This window comes from Formica exsecta, unplaced genomic scaffold (assembly GCF_003651465.1).
Source record: "Formica exsecta isolate Colony F162 unplaced genomic scaffold, ASM365146v1 scaffold362, whole genome shotgun sequence".
Taxonomy (NCBI): domain Eukaryota; kingdom Metazoa; phylum Arthropoda; class Insecta; order Hymenoptera; family Formicidae; genus Formica; species Formica exsecta.
The window spans coordinates 711,712-732,213 of record NW_021850867.1 but is presented as its reverse complement, the minus strand read 5'-3'; the positions used below and the strand labels follow the sequence as shown (position 1 = coordinate 732,213).

The 20,502-nt window shown below is 37.8% G+C and overlaps 1 protein-coding gene across 1 annotated transcript in view; it reads right to left on the bottom strand.

Moving 5' to 3' along the window:
* Positions 1–20,502, bottom strand: part of LOC115238877 (CCR4-NOT transcription complex subunit 6-like) — a 583,914-nt gene that overhangs the window by 32,538 nt on the left and 530,874 nt on the right. The window contains 3 exon segments of the mRNA XM_029813019.1: positions 704–855; positions 4,689–5,001; positions 18,096–18,164. Coding sequence (XP_029668879.1) covers positions 704–855; positions 4,689–5,001; positions 18,096–18,164 — 534 coding nt within the window.

Here is a 20,502-nt window from a genome sequence, read left to right as displayed (position 1 = left end):
CTTCCCATCTTCCCATATATCTTCCAAGAGGAATAACATTTGGTTAGGTGTTATATATATAATTGTATATATATATATATATATATATATATAATATGATTGTTAAGAAAAAATCGACGACTCCAGGTCAATTGTAGAAACACACAATGTGTAAACGGTAATGTTGGATCACCCTGTGTATATCGGATCGAAGTATCGTGCTCGATTTACTCGCTTCAATCATCGAGCGCGCGAGCTTCCACGAGCGCGGGAAAAACGCGGACTTCTGTATATTGCGCGCTTCTAGTAGTAGTCCGGCAGCTTCATCGGTTACCGAGAGACCGACGCGTTAATTACTTTCGTGTTTCAGGGTGTGCAAACACGCGGCTGGATACGCGCGAATCACCGTGGATGTGTTTGTAAAAGGAAGCAGATGCTTAGTTAGCGTCTTCTACCTCTGTCGTTCTTTTATTTTCACGAATCATACACGAAATCTTTAACTTTTTTTCGTTTCGAGACAATTTTGCGAATATTCGCACAATTGAATCGACCAACCTTTTTTATCGGTCTCGAAATGGAAATTTCGAGAACGTCGAATGTCCAAATCACACACAAGCTAAGAATATATCAAATATTTGTATATTCTAACTTATTTAAACTGCTTAGAATATTCTTCAAACAATATCCTATATCAAGAAGATATCGATCTCAAGTGCATACTCACCATTATCCCAAGCGGCTTCCTTAGTCCTAAGTAATGCAGCCAGTCCTATGTTATCTTTGGGCATGACTCGATTCAACATGTTGTCCGAACCCTCCGCGTTCGCCATCGCCAATTGATTGAATTCAACTAAATGCTCCTTTATCAGAGAAAACCTGCAAAAAAAGAAAGAATACATGAGAAAAAGGTAAAAAAAAATTTGTCTCGGCTAAATATATTTATTAAGTTGCTTGTTTATTTTTTGAGTTCTTAAATTTGTTTAATATAAAAATCAATTCCATTCACGCGCGAATAAATTCGAGAAAATATATGTAAAGGAATCTTAATGTGGACTGTGGAATAGCAGGGCTACTCTTCTTAGGATTAAATGTAGTATCGCGATATGAGATTAAATTCTCTTTTCGTTGCATCAAAGACCGTAGTGTCAATTGTCATCGCAGCTACGATAGCGTGAGTCACGAATCGCGCGAAAACTATGTGTCGGGAAAAGAACTCCTGGTCCTTTCTCAATCGATCGTTTAAGTCCTAGTAAAGGACCGGCGAGACTCAATTTCGTCCCATGGAGACGTAGAGAGAGACTTGGCGAACGCGCTCGCAGTACAACGTTAGATACGACGAGACGTAACGTCTTGTCGGTATAGGACGGATTTTCGTCGCAGCCAGGGAAAGGCGTGTCACGTACGCGATGTAGAATGCCCTGGACCTTTTCTCTCCTTTTTCTTACTTCTGATATGTGCGGCACGTATGCTTGAGAAATATATTCTTCGCCGAATACCCATTACGAGCCATCATCCCCCCATCCGTTTCCGGGCCAGCCTCTCCGTAGTCGTAAACAAGATTGAATCAACGTCATCCGTAGTCGCTCCGAAAGAAAGAGGATTGAGTTAAGACTGGCCAAAAATAAGAAAAAGGATCGCGATGGAAACTCTGAATGCCTAATTGATTTCCCGCTGTCTGAAATATATCCAACTCACTTTTTCGGTTCACCTTTGAATTGAAAAGACAGTTCCCTCTTCTGAATATGAAGATTAAAAAAAATATGATTTTATATAATTAAAATCTAAAAATATATAAGAAAATATAATGTTTTATACAAAGATTGCAATTGTTCTTCTTCATTCCGCGAAAGAATAAAAACTTAACGCGCTCGAAAAATATTTATCGTCTAATGGATTGTAGAATTTTATCGACGTTGTCGTGTATTGCGCGAACATTAAACTCTCTTCTTCCATATTTTTTCTCTCCTTTTTTTAAGCGGCACTTCGACATTGCGCCGTATAATCCGCGAGGAGGCAATAAAGCCGGGAATGATCGAGGGGCGAGCGTCGAAGGCGGAAATTGAACGCGAGTTGAACTTTACGCTCATCGCGCGAGCGTTGATCAGGTTCGGTCGATTTGGTCGCGTTGTTCAGCCGGATTGAAATCGATGGTCGTGTCTTTGCAAGTCGTAAAAGCAAGACCGTAAACTCCTTCTTCTTTTTCCTTCTCCTCATCACCGTCGGCCGAGGAAATTCATGGCGAGGCGACGAGAGAGGGAAGAAACGTCGAGCGAAAGTCGCGCGAATCATGTCGCGGTCTGACGTCGCAGTAGTACGAGCGCGTTTTAGTCAGACAAATGCAGCAATCTCGAATTCCTATGCGCGGAGTGACAATTTTCAGCAATTTTCATATTGTTAAACCACGCGGAATTCTCTTTAATGACATATGTCTCTTAATAAAAAATAAAATATCTCGAAAAACATTTTTATTCAAGATACGATTCGTTAAATAATTTCATTCAAAATTCAGTTATATATGCCAATAACTCAAAATATGAATATTCCAGATTAATTAAATACAGAATGTTAAAACGATGCGGTAGAGGATTAAAACGATGCGTATCCTACTGCGAGAGAGAAGGAAGGGGGGAAGGGAAGCTCATTCGTCGCCATCGGCCTTAATATTGTCGCACAGAGACACATTTACTTTGCTCGAGCTATTTACGACGGGGTGGGTTATAAAGTGAACCGTTACACATATGTATAGGGGCGCATTAATCGTCGCGCTCGTGGTTTGATAGCCCCCGGGGTTGGCATTGCGACGCGATATCGCGGAGACCTGCCATTATGTCACGAGATACTCTGAAAATAAGCATTAGTCGAAATAGATATCTCGGGTAGCGACCGGCGGCCGTGATGATTAATGCATCATAGACGCTGTGCAGCTGCGACATTCCATTCGATGCCGTCGCAAAGGCAATTTGTGTGTATCGACGTTGCCGCAACATGCCCGGCAATAATTTCGACGCCGCGTATATCGGGTCATTGAAATCTGAACGTCATATTTAAGCGTGTAACGTAAAATTATCGGATTTTCCTCTCTTTTAATATCAAATCTATTGGTAATCATTTTACGTATGTAAATATCGATGCGATTAAATCTTTATTCATGCTTATTTAAGATTATTCATTTATTTATTATTCGCCGATTTTATTATATCTCTGTGATTTTATAGCCTCCAAGACCTTTCTCTATATATCCTCAAACGTAAATAGTATTTCATAAGGGAAATCTATCGATTTCCGGTTAATTTGTCAAATACAAAAAAAGACGCGTTCGTGAAAGCGACGCGTTTGCTTTTCTATTAAACACGACGAACGGCGATTTACGACGCGCGTTACTATCTGACGCGATATTGGATTACCATGACGTTATTACACGCCAGACATGCGCGCGACGCTTTGTTAAATTACGAGCGGACGCGTCTTTCATCCCGCTTTAAATTAAACGTCGCGCTTTGGGAGATCTCAGCTCTTTCCGGTATCGAGGCGATGATAAGCGGAACCGGCTTTATAATTGATTTCGCAAAGGCGGTGACGATAATCTTTGATGTAATAACTGAATATCGAAACGTAAAATCTTGTGAAAACGATGACAACGAATAATTAAAAATCACCGGCTGGCTTTTTTATCAAATCAACGAAGCGTTTTCATATCAAATATTTCATATTTATATCGTTACTCTTATATAACTATATTATTTTTTTAAATTAAAAAAGGAAATACAAATACAAATAAAATCATACATACGAGCTTAAAAAATAATTACAAAATATATTTTTAAAAGAATTGTATAACTATACATCGAAGTAATTGGTTATTATTTAAAAACAAAGCTTCCTCTATGAGGAAGCAAAAAGCAATCGGTTATTAAATTTTTTTAATTGCTTTGCTTTTGTCGTATATATGTGTGCGTTATGAACCTGATGAATGGAACTTTTGAGAAATTTCAGGGCGCATTCGCTCACAAAGTATTCGATCGCGCATGATCGATAACTGTATTAAGTCTGACGGAGTTTTCTGTTACGCTGTTGTGCGTTTATTAATTAAATTACCACGCCTCTTAATAAATCGAGGGATCGCCGGAGAATCGAAACACACACACATTCTCTCTCTCTCTCTCTCTATCTATTTATTTATCTATCTTTCTCTCTCTCTCTGTCAATAATCCTTTTTCGTTTTCTCCAACGCGGGGCAATTAGAATGCTTGTCGTGATGGGAAAATATGCGGAGGAAAATGACGAATTAATAGAACATCCTTTCATACTTAAGCTATATGCAATATAAAAATTCTCACATGTAATAATTCTCAACATTTAAATTAAATTTCCTAAAAAATCGATTATCTATCGTCGCTTATCAACGTTATATATATATTTTTCATTCTTTAATTTTGTTTTTTTTTCTTCTCAGCGTATTATAAAAATATAATTATAAGAGATATTATAAGTTACATTATAAAATTTATAAAATCGTTTTTGGAAAATATCACTGAAAAATAACAAAGTATTAAAATTCATATATAATGTTTGTAAAGAGAGATATTTTCAGGTAGTAGATAATAAATTAGATATCTTTATCTTCGAGTTTTTATGGCAGACACTGCAATATATTTGCTATTTTCGTCCATTTCGGGGCAACGAGTAACGAAACAGAGGAATGCACTTACTTGGCGGTCCTATAAAAAATGGCGCAGCCGTCGACGTACTTGCGGTCGTTTTCCGCCATCGTTTTCGCGCGGGACTTGGGCGAGAATATGCCGTCGTAGCCGTCGTGTTTAAGCTCCGGCAAGAAGAAATTGTAGAATTGGTCCGTCTCGACCTCTTGCAGGCTGATGATGTCCGCGGCGTAATGCCGTATCTCGTCGAGGATACCCTTCTTCCGATACTCCCAGTCCAGCGCCCAGCTCGGACAATAGCCGTACATCTGCCGTGTCGCGTACTTGTCGCAAAGCACGTTGTAACACATCACCGTAAATATGCCTGTAACACACAATCGACAAAATATAAATATAAATATTTATTTTTGACATTTTATCATTTAGAAATAGAAGATACAAAGGGGAGAAGACTATTGCGTTTCACCTCCTATTTCTCTATATTTCTTTTTTATGTCTCAAATCGTATTTCACTCGCAAAATATTTCATTTTACTCCAGTCACAAAATAGAATGTGATTTCTTTTGAACTTAATTAAATTATTTCTTTCCCGTCACAAATAATGGAGGATTTTAAGTACTCTGTGAATCGACGCGCTCGTTTCTTTCGTAATTTTAATTTTGCGTATTCGGTTCGTAAGCCGTTCTATTTTCCTCGAGCTTTCTCTCTCTCTCTTTTTCTTTTTCCCGTTCTCCAATTCTCTTCCTGTTCTACGAGCTGTAAACACGAGCAGAGGGATACGTGTTGCTTATTGTTAGACACGCGCGCGTGCGAGCGAATGGATTCTCGCGGTCCGGAATAAGAGGATCAGCATAAAGCGAGCGAGCTGTCTTGCCGACGTCACCCGGTTGTCTGCATAAATTTCCGACGTCTTTTCTCTGTCTCTCTCCTTTTGTTTCTCGCAACCTCGCGAGTTATCCGTCGCGTGTAGTATGATACCGTGATTAGAACGCGCGAACGCGAATCATCAAGTGCATACCGATTGCATATCACGAAACGTCTTTTCTTACCATTCCAAACGTTTACGGCTCAAGTAATAACGGCTGTCTGTTTCTACTTACGTTTCTCGTCTTCCTTACCCGCATCAGAAAACTTTAATGCTCGCGGATTGATTCGATCTGTTATCAGGGTCAATCTTTCCGTTTTGCAATACTAATAACCAATTCGTGTTCACGGACGTGGTGAGATTTCGGGACGTTTCGATGCTCTTGAAAAACACATTTCGCTCCGATACGCTGGAACTAATTCAAAAGCGGCCCGGACGATAGACGGTCGAGCTAAACCAGTATAAATCAGTGGTTCTATTACTGCGAACCCGATTGCGAAAGAGAGAGAGAGAGAGAGAATATGTGTGTGTAAATAATTGAACCGCGGTATACCCCGCAATCCAATAACGCGTACGTGTACTCTGCTACGTTAGTAACTCGAAGATATCGGAGGCGCTATCGAGAGAGAGAGAGAGAGAGAGAGAAACGGTTAGGTAGGCATTACGGATTCGCCCCAAACCGTCGCTCCCAAAACGCCGTTAATCATTCAGCCGTACGCGAATCGGTCCCGCGTTGCCTTCGCAGCTCGATTCGAGAAGAGGATAAAGGTAGAATGATGCTGTAGTATCGAAACACTGACACTTCGCTTTGCGCATTGTGAATAATGCGATACAACGTACACCTAATAATTTAACGTCAATTTAATGCTTAATGAGGCAGGAATCAAGGATGTTTCTAATTTTTATTATCAACTACTATCACTGTAAAGCGAGATGTAAAACGTAAGATAAACGCACGAAATGTAAGACAACATTAATTATATATAGACGTAGGGCGTTCCTGGGGCGGCGCGAGCGCTTTTAATCTTTAATTATCTGTTCCCGACGCGGCGATAGACTCGGTCGATAGGCCGATTTTTTTATTCCCGCGATAAATACGATCGTTAACGATCCGTCGATCCCCCCCCCCCCCCCGAGTCTCGTTCATTCCCGAGGTATTGTTAACGCGACCATCTCGATGAGTCCTTCAGCATTGGCCGACTAAGTCGGCGATCGTTTTAACAGGGGATTATTCGGATTCGATCTTGCGTGAGATATGCGTCGTTAATGGACGCCCCGCCGTTTTCCCTCCGTGCCACAAGACCGACAAGATGGAGATAATGGCGCATATATTTCGGATTCGAGAGGTGGTCTTATCGCTTGTGAGACAACCGTGATAAGGAAGGTGACAGTACGCTCTTATTATAATTTTTTCTTTGATATTTTATCGAAGCTCTCTCGCAGAATATTAATATTCTTAAAAATACTTTATCATGAGATATTATTCTTAATTTCCCAAATATGTAGTAAATTTACATAAAAATGTGACAATATAAATAATTAATTTAACGAGATTTTTAAAAAATGTACATTATTTTCCTATTTTTTCTCTTTCTCCTCTCTTCCTCTCTCTTCTTTATTCTTTTTAATCTTAAGAAATATTTCCTAAATTTTTCGAAGGTCTTAACTTTGTTATACATTTTATAATATTAACGGCGGGTGTGTTTTTTAGGCACTTTACCTCCGGCAAAACCACTTTGGAGAGGATTAACTTAATCCGAGGTTTACCCGTCCAAACTGATAATGACCAAAGTTATCGAATAGTTATAGTACACATCGCTACGATCTATGACCATATCCCCGAGGTACCGAAACCTGATCACTTCTCCAAGTACGGCGCATTTATTGGTAACGAACTAAGTCAAACAAACCCAAGTTTCGCCAACCGATATTAATTATATATATACATATATCTACGCTTCTGCATCCGGTATGACAGTATTTATAGTACCGTCTGTTGGGATAAACGCTCTTGGCTATATTGTATCAAGAAATTTATATATGTAATGTAGTAAATTTCTACATTATTTTCTTCCGTTCAATAAATCACTTATATTACACACTTCAATAGAAATATAATTTTTCCTTTTAATTATATAATTTTAATATTAATAATTTTAATAAAAAAAATTTAATTTTGACAAAATTTTAAATAGCGCAAATAAATATTTTACCAACAGTTTTATTGATTTGTCAGAGATGTTCTAATAAAATTTCCTGATATTCCATTTATATTCACTCTTAAGAGTTTCAATTTTCATTAACAACTCCGGACGGTAATGAGGCGAATGTTCAACGGTTAACGAAACGACGCGACGACGACGATAGAAGTATTCGCGAAGTAGTGGCGAATGCGTTTGAGCAAACTTCGAGTGGTAAGATGTTCCGCAATATCGTAAAGTTTGACGAGCACGGTTTGCTCGAAGCATAGTCAGCAGCCAATCTGTTAATCACTTTAATCTGTGAAGTGTTTTAGTCGCTTGGAGGAATATACTCGGAAGGAACACTTCCCAAACTTGGACCGTCGGGCAAGTGACAAGTACAGACAGCAAACTTGTGAATGCAATACAGATACATGTTGAATTTGATAGGATAAATGCGCGCACAGCGTCACAGCGAAAAAAAAAAAAGCTTTTAAGACAAGTTTAAAAAAAATCATTCGTAAACTTTAATCTTAATATTTGCGGGGAGAAATCGGTATTAATTAGAGTTGCACAAAATTCAAGACAAGACAATATTCATAAAAATATTGTATTGGTATCGAAAATTTTTTGAAACTTAAATCTTGTCTTCATCTTGAGTAAATCTTGGTAGTAAAAATTTCGTCTTGCATTGTCTTTATTTTATTTATTGTATTAATTATTTCTAGATTTGTTAATATAGATGTTTTTATTTAGTAAAAAAAATTCTTGAAGTTTGTATAATATAGTGAATTTTTTTTCATTTAATTTACTCATAAGTATACATATTTTAGCTTTTTTTTTTTTTTTTTTGAAAACCTATAATCTTGACAAAATCAATCATCTTGACAATCTTACTCCTGGTATTATCTTGATAACTAATAAAAAAATCTTCTCTTGATCTTGTCTTGAATTTCGACAAGACAAGACAATATCAAGAGTAATCTTGATATCTCGTGCAACCCTAGTATTAATCGTTGAGTTTGTTAAACATTTGGTAAAATATGACGTTAATTTTATATCCATACTGTATAATTGTATAATACTGTAATAAAGTAAGGAAAGAGAGACAAGTGTACGGAAACAAGTATATAGGGGAGAACGGCGGCGGTAGTCAATGGCAGCGTGTAAGCGGTGGTCCATTCACGACTAGGCATCCTCTCCGAGGTCAACGATGCCGCGCCAAGCCGCGACCTGCCCCAAGAGTCGCCAAACCAGTCCGCGAGAGAGAAGATCCGAACAGGTTACCTAATTTACACACGCCAAAGAATTCGCCGCTCTCTCTCTCGCGTGCTGCGCGATCGTGTTTGTACCGGGTGTACGACAAATAAGCTGAGATTAATAAAGTTAGCAGACTGCTTATACGTTGCCCTGCATTTTTAATCTGCTGAAATATTTTTTTTATAAGGAATATAGTTTTGAACTAAACTTTAGTCAAAAAATATCTACACGTAATTTTAACATTTGTTGTACAATTTACGAAATATCCCCTTTCTAAAATTTGACTCACAGAGCCGAGTGAAATTTCCTAATCGGGTCAACTTCACACAAAGATACTTGCGACAATAAATAAGCGACTTTGCGATGCAACAAACTCGTGCAGCTGTACGCCGAAATAGTAGGCTCGTAAATCGGTATTACGGTGAATCTCCAGTTCGCACACAGCGCGAGATGGGATATTTACAACGTAAAAATCTACCGCGAATAGTAGTTGGCCAACCCGTCGAAATTCAAGAGGCCGACCCAGTTTCCAGGCACGGAGGTATTCGTAGATCGAAATGTCGTGGTCGATCCCGGCGATTTTGCAAATGCATAAACGCGGTATGCCTCATAGAAAGGTAACGATATAAATCGACGGAAAAGAAGTTCGCCCCTCTGGAACGTACATTCGAATGAAAGTAGCGCATATTTCTATGCAATACTGCGAGGTATAAATGTATTTTTTTTTACAACGCTCTTACGCTCTATGTTGCAGCATATAACGACTTCTTTTTTTCTCTATCTTTAAAAAAATGTTTTTAGATTTTAGTAGAAATTATGTAGCGTATACGTGTTATTTTGAGTTATAATGTAAATTTAATATTGAATAAAATAATACCTATCAAAATTAATAATAATTCATCTATTAATTAACAATATTTATCAGTGTAGGTAGAAATAATTTTTTTACAAATTAATAAATATTTTATAACCTTTTTGCTAAATCCTATTTAAGTTATTTACGTAAGCTTAATAAACGAAAAAGAATGATGTTGACTATATGTGTGTGGCGTGTAGGTGTCTTGGAGCCTTGTGTCCTAGAATCTAAATAAATCTTCCGTCTGATTGATCGCTATTATTTTATTGTGCTTATCGTTGTGGATCGAGATAATCGCGGTAATCAAGTAACAGGCAACGGCGATGATTCCACACGAGGCGAAAGTAATAGCCGGTCTGGCCATTTATTAACTAACAGTAACAAACACGGCACATTCGTTCATATAACGCCATATCGATGCGACGATGACGTAATAATAATCGCGACAAAAGCGGCAACGGCGATGATTACCGCGCGCGCACGCCGTGGCAATAATAATTTCTAATAAGAACATAATCGCGCGCGTGCAAGAGCAGTTACAAGCATCGGAATGATAATGGCGCATAATTGCTCTGTGTCCCGTAGAAACCGACCCGGCCATGTACGGGCCACCGTAATGAATATAATTGTGAGGATCGTCGCGAGGTGCAAGAAGTAATTTGCACGAACCTGTCGGCCGCTACTATTAGGACCGGAATTACGTTATTCCTCGCCACGTGGGAGAATATTAGAATCCTAATCTAAATCCCTTTCGATAAGATTACTGACAGAGAAAGGAAATGAATCGAAATAATTAATAATCGTATAATGATAATTATATTCAAGTTGTTATCGCAAATGAATTTAATAAATTTAGAAAAAAAGAGTAATTCTTATACCTATATGACATTTATAAATACCTACGATCGAGTAAATATCTATTAAATATCTATTAAATATCTAGTAAATATTTATTTTCCGCTTGAAGCAAAAGACGCATTGGGATCGCTGTTTGAGAATTGAAATCAATGTTTACATTCTGGCCGATCCTGGACAATGCAGCAACGTCCAGTGCCACTTTACGAAGGCGCACGTATGTACCGACCTATCACGGTGCAACGGAGATAATGCCGAATGTAATTCCGCGCGTTCCGAAGCGTACACGCGAATAATTCTCGGCCAGTCTCGCGCGATATAACGGTGATGACGACGGCGAGATCTATCCCGAACGCGCGTAACGTTCGCTGCACAGTCGCTGCGATAATTACACCGATCTCAGAGAAATCGGTTTTAAGGGCATTCGTGTAATTCCTAAATTGCTGCATTCGTAAAACGATAGCTTTCCGAATACGGCGTGCATCGAGCAATTACGAGCATGCAGCGGTAAATTGTACTAGAAAGCATGTAGAAAGGAGAGAGAGAGAGAGAGAGGAGAGGAAGATTGTGAATTTCTCTCTTTCTCTTAACGTAATATTCTCATATATGTGGCAGGGTATGTAATATTAGATTCCGACCGTTTACTTAATCCGATACGTCTTTACCGAGGATACCGAATTTCACGAGGAATATACGGTATGCGTTGTAAAGCACGATGGTGTATATTTTCTGATAAATTTCACTAACAATATTTTTATAATTGATTACTTAAATTTTCTTGTCAAAAAGAATGTGTGTGTGTGTATATATATATGTATATATATATCATTTTCTCAAACTTAAAAAATTATTACAAAGTTACGTAAGAACGAATAAGGGTACAACTTTTTAATTATAGATATTTTATTGATACTGAATTTTCAGTCTATTTCATTCATTACTGATTGTAAATTCCTTTATTGTACTTTCTTGTAACATAAATCAGTTGAAATTATACATAAAGAATACTCAGTTACAATGAACAAATTTCGAAAAAATGGTGAAGAAATACAGGTACAATAAATATTTTTATTTTATTATATACACAATTGTTATCATACTTTTGTTAGAATTTCCTATTAATCAATAAATTTGATCTGTATGTGGATTGCTGGATGGGAATTTGCAATCTTATATATAGAGAAATGAAAGCATTATAATGTGCAAAATGGACATGAACATTCTAGTTTTTTCCGCCAATTTCTCATATATTAAGTAATAATTGAAAATCCTTAATATCTACATATCGGCTTAGCTTGCATCATAACGTCAAAAAACGAGGACATTATTACAAATCATATGTAGTAATTCTTGCAGATTGCAATGAAGTAAATAATAAAATTTTTAGTTTGGTAAAATAGGCTATATAATAATAGTGTTATTATTCTCTATTCGTGCACAGTATATTCATCACATAAAAATACATGAATGTTTAAATATAAAAAAGCTTTGAAAAAGTTTTGAAAATGATTCAAATCTCAGTGTCATTCTCCTGTATACAATACGCGATTAGATTAATAACTTAAATTGATAACTCTGCTTTTTTTATATAATACATATTCATTAACAAAGATGTTTAACCTATAATCTTGACAAAATCAATCATCTTGACAATCTTACTCCTGGTATTATCTTGATAACTAATAAAAAAATCTTCTCTTGATCTTGTCTTGAATTTCGACAAGACAAGACAATATCAAGAGTAATCTTGATATCTCGTGCAACCCTAGTATTAATCGTTGAGTTTGTTAAACATTTGGTAAAATATGACGTTAATTTTATATCCATACTGTATAATTGTATAATACTGTAATAAAGTAAGGAAAGAGAGACAAGTGTACGGAAACAAGTATATAGGGGAGAACGGCGGCGGTAGTCAATGGCAGCGTGTAAGCGGTGGTCCATTCACGACTAGGCATCCTCTCCGAGGTCAACGATGCCGCGCCAAGCCGCGACCTGCCCCAAGAGTCGCCAAACCAGTCCGCGAGAGAGAAGATCCGAACAGGTTACCTAATTTACACACGCCAAAGAATTCGCCGCTCTCTCTCTCGCGTGCTGCGCGATCGTGTTTGTACCGGGTGTACGACAAATAAGCTGAGATTAATAAAGTTAGCAGACTGCTTATACGTTGCCCTGCATTTTTAATCTGCTGAAATATTTTTTTTATAAGGAATATAGTTTTGAACTAAACTTTAGTCAAAAAATATCTACACGTAATTTTAACATTTGTTGTACAATTTACGAAATATCCCCTTTCTAAAATTTGACTCACAGAGCCGAGTGAAATTTCCTAATCGGGTCAACTTCACACAAAGATACTTGCGACAATAAATAAGCGACTTTGCGATGCAACAAACTCGTGCAGCTGTACGCCGAAATAGTTGGCTCGTAAATCGGTATTACGGTGAATCTCCAGTTCGCACAGCGCGAGATGGGATATTTACAACGTAAAAATCTACCGCGAATAGTAGTTGGCCAACCCGTCGAAATTCAAGAGGCCGACCCAGTTTCCAGGCACGGAGGTATTCGTAGATCGAAATGTCGTGGTCGATCCCGGCGATTTTGCAAATGCATAAACGCGGTATGCCTCATAGAAAGGTAACGATATAAATCGACGGAAAAGAAGTTCGCCCCTCTGGAACGTACATTCGAATGAAAGTAGCGCATATTTCTATGCAATACTGCGAGGTATAAACGTATTTTTTTTTACAACGCTCTTACGCTCTATGTTGCAGCATATAACGACTTCTTTTTTTCTCTATCTTTAAAAAAATGTTTTTAGATTTTAGTAGAAATTATGTAGCGTATACGTGTTATTTTGAGTTATAATGTAAATTTAATATTGAATAAAATAATACCTATCAAAATTAATAATAATTCATCTATTAATTAACAATATTTATCAGTGTAGGTAGAAATAATTTTTTTACAAATTAATAAATATTTTATAACCTTTTTGCTAAATCCTATTTAAGTTATTTACGTAAGCTTAATAAACGAAAAAGAATGATGTTGACTATATGTGTGTGGCGTGTAGGTGTCTTGGAGCCTTGTGTCCTAGAATCTAAATAAATCTTCCGTCTGATTGATCGCTATTATTTTATTGTGCTTATCGTTGTGGATCGAGATAATCGCGGTAATCAAGTAACAGGCAACGGCGATGATTCCACACGAGGCGAAAGTAATAGCCGGTCTGGCCATTTATTAACTAACAGTAACAAACACGGCACATTCGTTCATATAACGCCACATCGATGCGACGATGACGTAATAATAATCGCGACAAAAGCGGCAACGGCGATGATTACCGCGCGCGCACGCCGTGGCAATAATAATTTCTAATAAGAACATAATCGCGCGCGTGCAAGAGCAGTTACAAGCATCGGAATGATAATGGCGCATAATTGCTCTGTGTCCCGTAGAAACCGACCCGGCCATGTACGGGCCACCGTAATGAATATAATTGTGAGGATCGTCGCGAGGTGCAAGAAGTAATTTGCACGAACCTGTCGGCCGCTACTATTAGGACCGGAATTACGTTATTCCTCGCCACGTGGGAGAATATTAGAATCCTAATCTAAATCCCTTTCGATAAGATTACTGACAGAGAAAGGAAATGAATCGAAATAATTAATAATCGTATAATGATAATTATATTCAAGTTGTTATCGCAAATGAATTTAATAAATTTAGAAAAAAAGAGTAATTCTTATACCTATATGACATTTATAAATACCTACGATCGAGTAAATATCTATTAAATATCTATTAAATATCTAGTAAATATTTATTTTCCGCTTGAAGCAAAAGACGCATTGGGATCGCTGTTTGAGAATTGAAATCAATGTTTACATTCTGGCCGATCCTGGACAATGCAGCAACGTCCAGTGCCACTTTACGAAGGCGCACGTATGTACCGACCTATCACGGTGCAACGGAGATAATGCCGAATGTAATTCCGCGCGTTCCGAAGCGTACACGCGAATAATTCTCGGCCAGTCTCGCGCGATATAACGGTGATGACGACGGCGAGATCTATCCCGAACGCGCGTAACGTTCGCTGCACAGTCGCTGCGATAATTACACCGATCTCAGAGAAATCGGTTTTAAGGGCATTCGTGTAATTCCTAAATTGCTGCATTCGTAAAACGATAGCTTTCCGAATACGGCGTGCATCGAGCAATTACGAGCATGCAGCGGTAAATTGTACTAGAAAGCATGTAGAAAGGAGAGAGAGAGAGAGAGAGGAGAGGAAGATTGTGAATTTCTCTCTTTCTCTTAACGTAATATTCTCATATATGTGGCAGGGTATGTAATATTAGATTCCGACCGTTTACTTAATCCGATACGTCTTTACCGAGGATACCGAATTTCACGAGGAATATACGGTATGCGTTGTAAAGCACGATGGTGTATATTTTCTGATAAATTTCACTAACAATATTTTTATAATTGATTACTTAAATTTTCTTGTCAAAAAGAATGTGTGTGTGTGTATATATATATGTATATATATATATATATATATATATCAGGTGATTGCATAAGTTCGTGCCCGATTTAAATATAAACTTCAATAGATTATATTTTAGAGATACGATCATCTCTCCGAGAAGCATTGCTTTCAGATAGATTCGGATGAGTAAGCAAAAATTGCGTCATATGCATTAAATATTATATTCGTAGGAGATAAAATTTCAATCTTAGTAACTGAGTTTAGAATTAATACAAGCCTATAATAATACAATCACCGATCGTGCGAGAAAGGATATTACATATATATATATATATATATATAATTGTTAATAATTGTCTGCTACTTATATTAATTATATATATGATAAAAAACATAATTGTGACTTTTACATCTTCATAATAAATTATTTTTCAACAAAAATTCACTCTTTATTCTAACTTAAAACCTTTGGTTAATTTTACCTTGATTAAAATAATAATACTGCATTTTTTCGAAAGATTACATACAATGTATCTCTGTAGTTAAATTTTTAATTCTATGAAAAGATCGTCTCTATTTTCTCAGAAAATGCATTTCTACTGTTGATTGCCGCATGTGATACACTTTATAGGTGCGATTTGTTAGTGGGAATTATTGCGAGAGCATTTTAGAAGATTGTAATTTACTCAGAATTTAATGGCCCGCTCTTTGGAATAAAGCGTAATATTTTCAGATAAAAGCCGACCATTCTCTAATTTATTCGCCATTTTTAGCGTGTGTCTCTAAATATTGACAAATCAGAAGCAATTATTACACATGATAGTTGCATTATAAACGCTCGTATTAATTACGATTATCGTGTAATTATTTCAAATCAAAACGAACAAGCCTGTATTACAGAAAAGTATAAGAATGCAAATTCAATTATTTGACATATTTAAATTATTGTGAATTCTTGTAAATTTCAATTTTCTAAAATAAGAAAAAAAATGGAATAAAACACACACATATTAGTAATAAAACCCAATCAAACTTATCACTAAAGAACTAGACAAATATACCATACGTATCTGCATACGCAAACGGTATAACTAATCAGCGACCGTCGTAAGTATAATGGGCCCCCTCGTAAATAATGAATAGCGTAAACCGTAGTGAAATGATTTATCGCGTCCAACGCGAGCCGACAATGGCTTCCTTTTGGACGGCAGCACCGACCAAACAGCCGTTTGTACCTCTCTCCGTGCCGGTGTATGTGTGCGTGCGCGCTTTCTCTCTCTCTTTCACCCTTCCAGCTACCACGACCGCTGCCGTCGTGCCGGTGTCGCGCAATAAATCTGTCCAGATGGTGCGGTATATAGCCGTCGGCGGCTGGGATGCAGCGCGACGCAACACGGACGCTCCGGGGCTGCGAGACTCGTCGTCGGCGTTGACCGATGGTCAAGATACCCTCCCGTCGCCTAGACGGAGTACGTTAAGGCGAATTTACGCGATTCGTCGCGAATGATCGCGTCGCCCTTCGAAAACTTGGGATAAAGATGATCAAGCGCGTGTGTAAGAGATGCACGCGTAGGGTTTTTCTGATTCTTTACAGGGTGTCTACTCCAATCTTGTAAAAATATTCCCCCGTGAATTCCCTGATTTTCTAGGTATTTTTGTTCAAAATTCCAGGTAAAGAGAATATTTTAATGATTTTTGGTGCAATTTTCTAAAATAGTTTTTTTTTTTTTTATTGTACGAATTTTCTAATGTTTTTCACTCATATGAAGAAAGAGAGAATTTAAAAAAAAGATTCCCTGAGTTCCAATAAAATTCCATAAGAATTTCTCGATTTCTCTAGGTATAGAAAAATTCTCTGAGAATTCCAGGTTTTCCATATTTTTCCAGGGAGTAGACACCCTGCTTTAATAAATTTAATTATTATATTACAAGCATCTTTTTCTTAGAAGATAACATATGATTTAGATGATATAAGATTTTAAAAATACTGATAATTATAAAAACAAAATCCATTACTTTTGTTACATATTGTATATCTTTGATGATTCTTTATGGAAAACCTTGAAAGTATCAAGATTAATTTAAAAAAAGCTTGTATTTGACGCAAGTACCTTTATCGTCATTTTCACAGAAACGATCGAACCAACGATATTGACAAGAGTATAAAACTAATAATACTTTTTATTGCGCATAAAGGGTGTTTCATTTCGAACGTACTCGTGGGAACGATCTTGCTAATTCAACGGAGCGAAAGGAGCGTATGATGACTTCAAGTACAAACATAAATGCGAGGCGTAAATGCGATTCGGCGTCGAGCTTAAGTAACGATCCAAGTAACGGCGAAGTTTCATATCGTGAAGAAGAAGGTGGCCTTTAGTGCGTCAATTTATTACGCCGACCGGCGTAAAAACGCAATTTGTTTTACGGCGTACGCATACATTCGCCATATGTATATTTTGACTCAACGTGCGCGACTGTCACAGCGGTACATTAGTCACTATCAGCCGTAGTTTCTCCATAGATCATCTCGCGTTTGCCCGTTATCTCCCAGTGACACGTGCGCGTGTGTACACGTTGTAATAATAAACACTACGCATTGATTTAGCGCGCACGATTCGCGCATTCTAATAAGCGCCGATGACGTGAAACGCTCGAGCGTTAATGAAAGGTTTACATCACGCGTTATATTATGATTGCAAAGGAGAAACTAAGTGCGTCTAGATCTACTATTGAGATTTCTGTAAAAGGGAAGGTCGTTCTGCAACGTGATGTAATTACAAAGGAATTAATTCATCGTGTGAAAAATCACGCGTGGGAAAATCACGTGGAATTTCATTCCCGTATCTGATAAACATACTTGTTATAAATTATTATTAATAGATTAGCGAGCAAAGAATATATATTATTAATTTTCTTCGCGATGTAAAAATGAAGATCTATCACTTACATGTTGGTCTCGTCCTGTTGGGCCTTGTCAACGGAATCCACGGTCTTTGGGGCGGATGGTTTGCTGTAACTGCAAAATACGAATAAATGAATGATTTAACAACTTTCTCTTTGCACAAAACTTTCTAAATTTTAAACTATGTAAACGTTCAGCTTTATATAAGTTTATATATTCTCATATTTCACTATCTAATTTATCTGGAAAATTTACATATGTCTTATTCTAAGTTTTTACAAAATTCTCTCAAAAAATGTGACCTTTGAACTTATGCTCCTCCATTTCTCGAATAAAATAATATTACATCCAAGAATAGCCTAATCATACAAGGATGCCCTTAATCAGACGGCGTCGCTGAAGCGAGACAGCGAAGATCGCGATGTGACCGCGGTTATTATAATTGCCAAAGCGAGACGAGGGTGCGAGGAGGAAGATCGCGCGTTCATTAAACTAGTTCATTACACCTGCGTCGTCTAATGGCGCTCTTACGGGAAGCCATGCGCGCGGTCCGATAATTAAATCGTTCAACCAAATGTCACTTGCACGAGCCCTCCGGGCTATTAACGGGGTATAGGGCCAAGAAGTACGCGCGCGTGAAACGCGAGGAAAGAAAACGCGCCGCGTCGCATCGTCTGCACGTGACAGGTAGATTATACAGCGGGGTGTCCTCGTGGCTTCGTTTGGCCACTTATCTTCGAGACTAATGGAAGATAACCACGGAAGAAGCGCCGAATTCATCAAACGTTATTATACTCTGGCGGAAGAACGTCGCTACAAAAATGACGAGACATGGCGATATAATATATTTTAATATCAAAAGACGCCGCGAGGGTTTTTCGGAGCGGAACGAGTTACTCTGACATCGATAATTTTGTCGTCCCTCTTTGTCAGCGAGTCAGTTTTTAACGACAAACTATTTTTGCGCGACATGCACCGCGAATGAGGAAGAGATACGTGATATTGCGGTCTTCCGGTCGACGGTCATGCGGTTAAGAATCCTGTCTTAGCCTTTAGCGCGGTTAGCATAAGAGTGCCGAGGTTGTGCAAAAAATGCTCTACAAAATTTCCGCGAATAAAACTTCGCGTTACTTTCGTTATCGATCTTTGAATCGATATTTCTGCAATGACGATACTTATTGCGCTCTCTCCTTCTCGTCACGATCCTTGGCGTGGAATAGTAAAGGACACGTGTTAGGCCGAGGTTTAATAATAAGAGAAATAGGTCAATATGTCGGACGTTTATGTTCGGCATTCAAGAGATGCCCTCTGAAATATCCTCCAAGTTTCAAGAATAATCTCGTTGTTTCAAGACTCTACGGGAGAGTTATTTACGGCACGGGGGAAGTTTCGCAATCTATTCGGTGGTCGCGCACGAATCTTCCCGAGAGGCGAGAGATCTCTCGCCGATATTTCACCGAAGATCCGCTCGCAAATAACTTTCGCGGTTTTCTATCTTTTTTCCATTAAAATGGAATTATCTACCGATACAGTTGCCGTCGTATTGTTAATAATATTCAAAATAAATATACATACATTTTTCAAATAAAAACAAGTCGATAATAAAATAAGAGGAAAATAAATATAGAACAAGAGATACAATAAATAAGAAAAAAATAAACATCAAGAAACACGGTAGTGTTTCGCGCCCAAGTCACGCGAAGCAAAGATCGCGCGCAGTAGTAATAACATGAGAATATAAATACGACAAAAAGAAAGACGTCTATAATGTGTGTATGTGTGGTATATATATATATATATGTGTATATGAGGACATGTAGAATACATGTAATGTATGCCATGATGTGTTGCATATATAATAATGTAATAACATGTTTTCCGAATGCAGCGAGGCGTGCGCAATTTGCAGTCACTTTCCGCTGATTATCATCATTAAGTTGCCGTATTATCTCGCGTGTGCGCGTGGATGATCAGTTCAATCGCGCCGCACCGTCTATCGAGATTAATCCGACGCTTTTCGAAGCTCGTAACACGTCGCGTTACAATCATGCGTGCCAATCACAGCGCTGCTGCCGCGGGCACGAAGGGATTAATCGAACGGGAATAACTCGCGCGATGGCGTTGAATGCGCGCAAAAACAACAAATCGAACGTTCCCGTCATTCTCGCCAAAGCTTCTATAAAGCTATCAATCGAAGCTGGGAATTCTCGAGCGTTGTCAAATGTCAATAAAACGTTTACCTTTAAGCTTCAATTACTGGAGTGAACTAAGTCAGATCTCAAAGATCTCTATTTGTTAGAGGAAAAAAGAAAGAATTTATGTTTATTTTTTACTGTTTCTTCAATATTTTCATAATTTCATGTCTGACTATTTCCTTTTTTATTCATTATGGTAGATTGCACTTTTTTGGAATCGATATTACTGTATTTAACACTTCGGGAGAGAAGAGCGT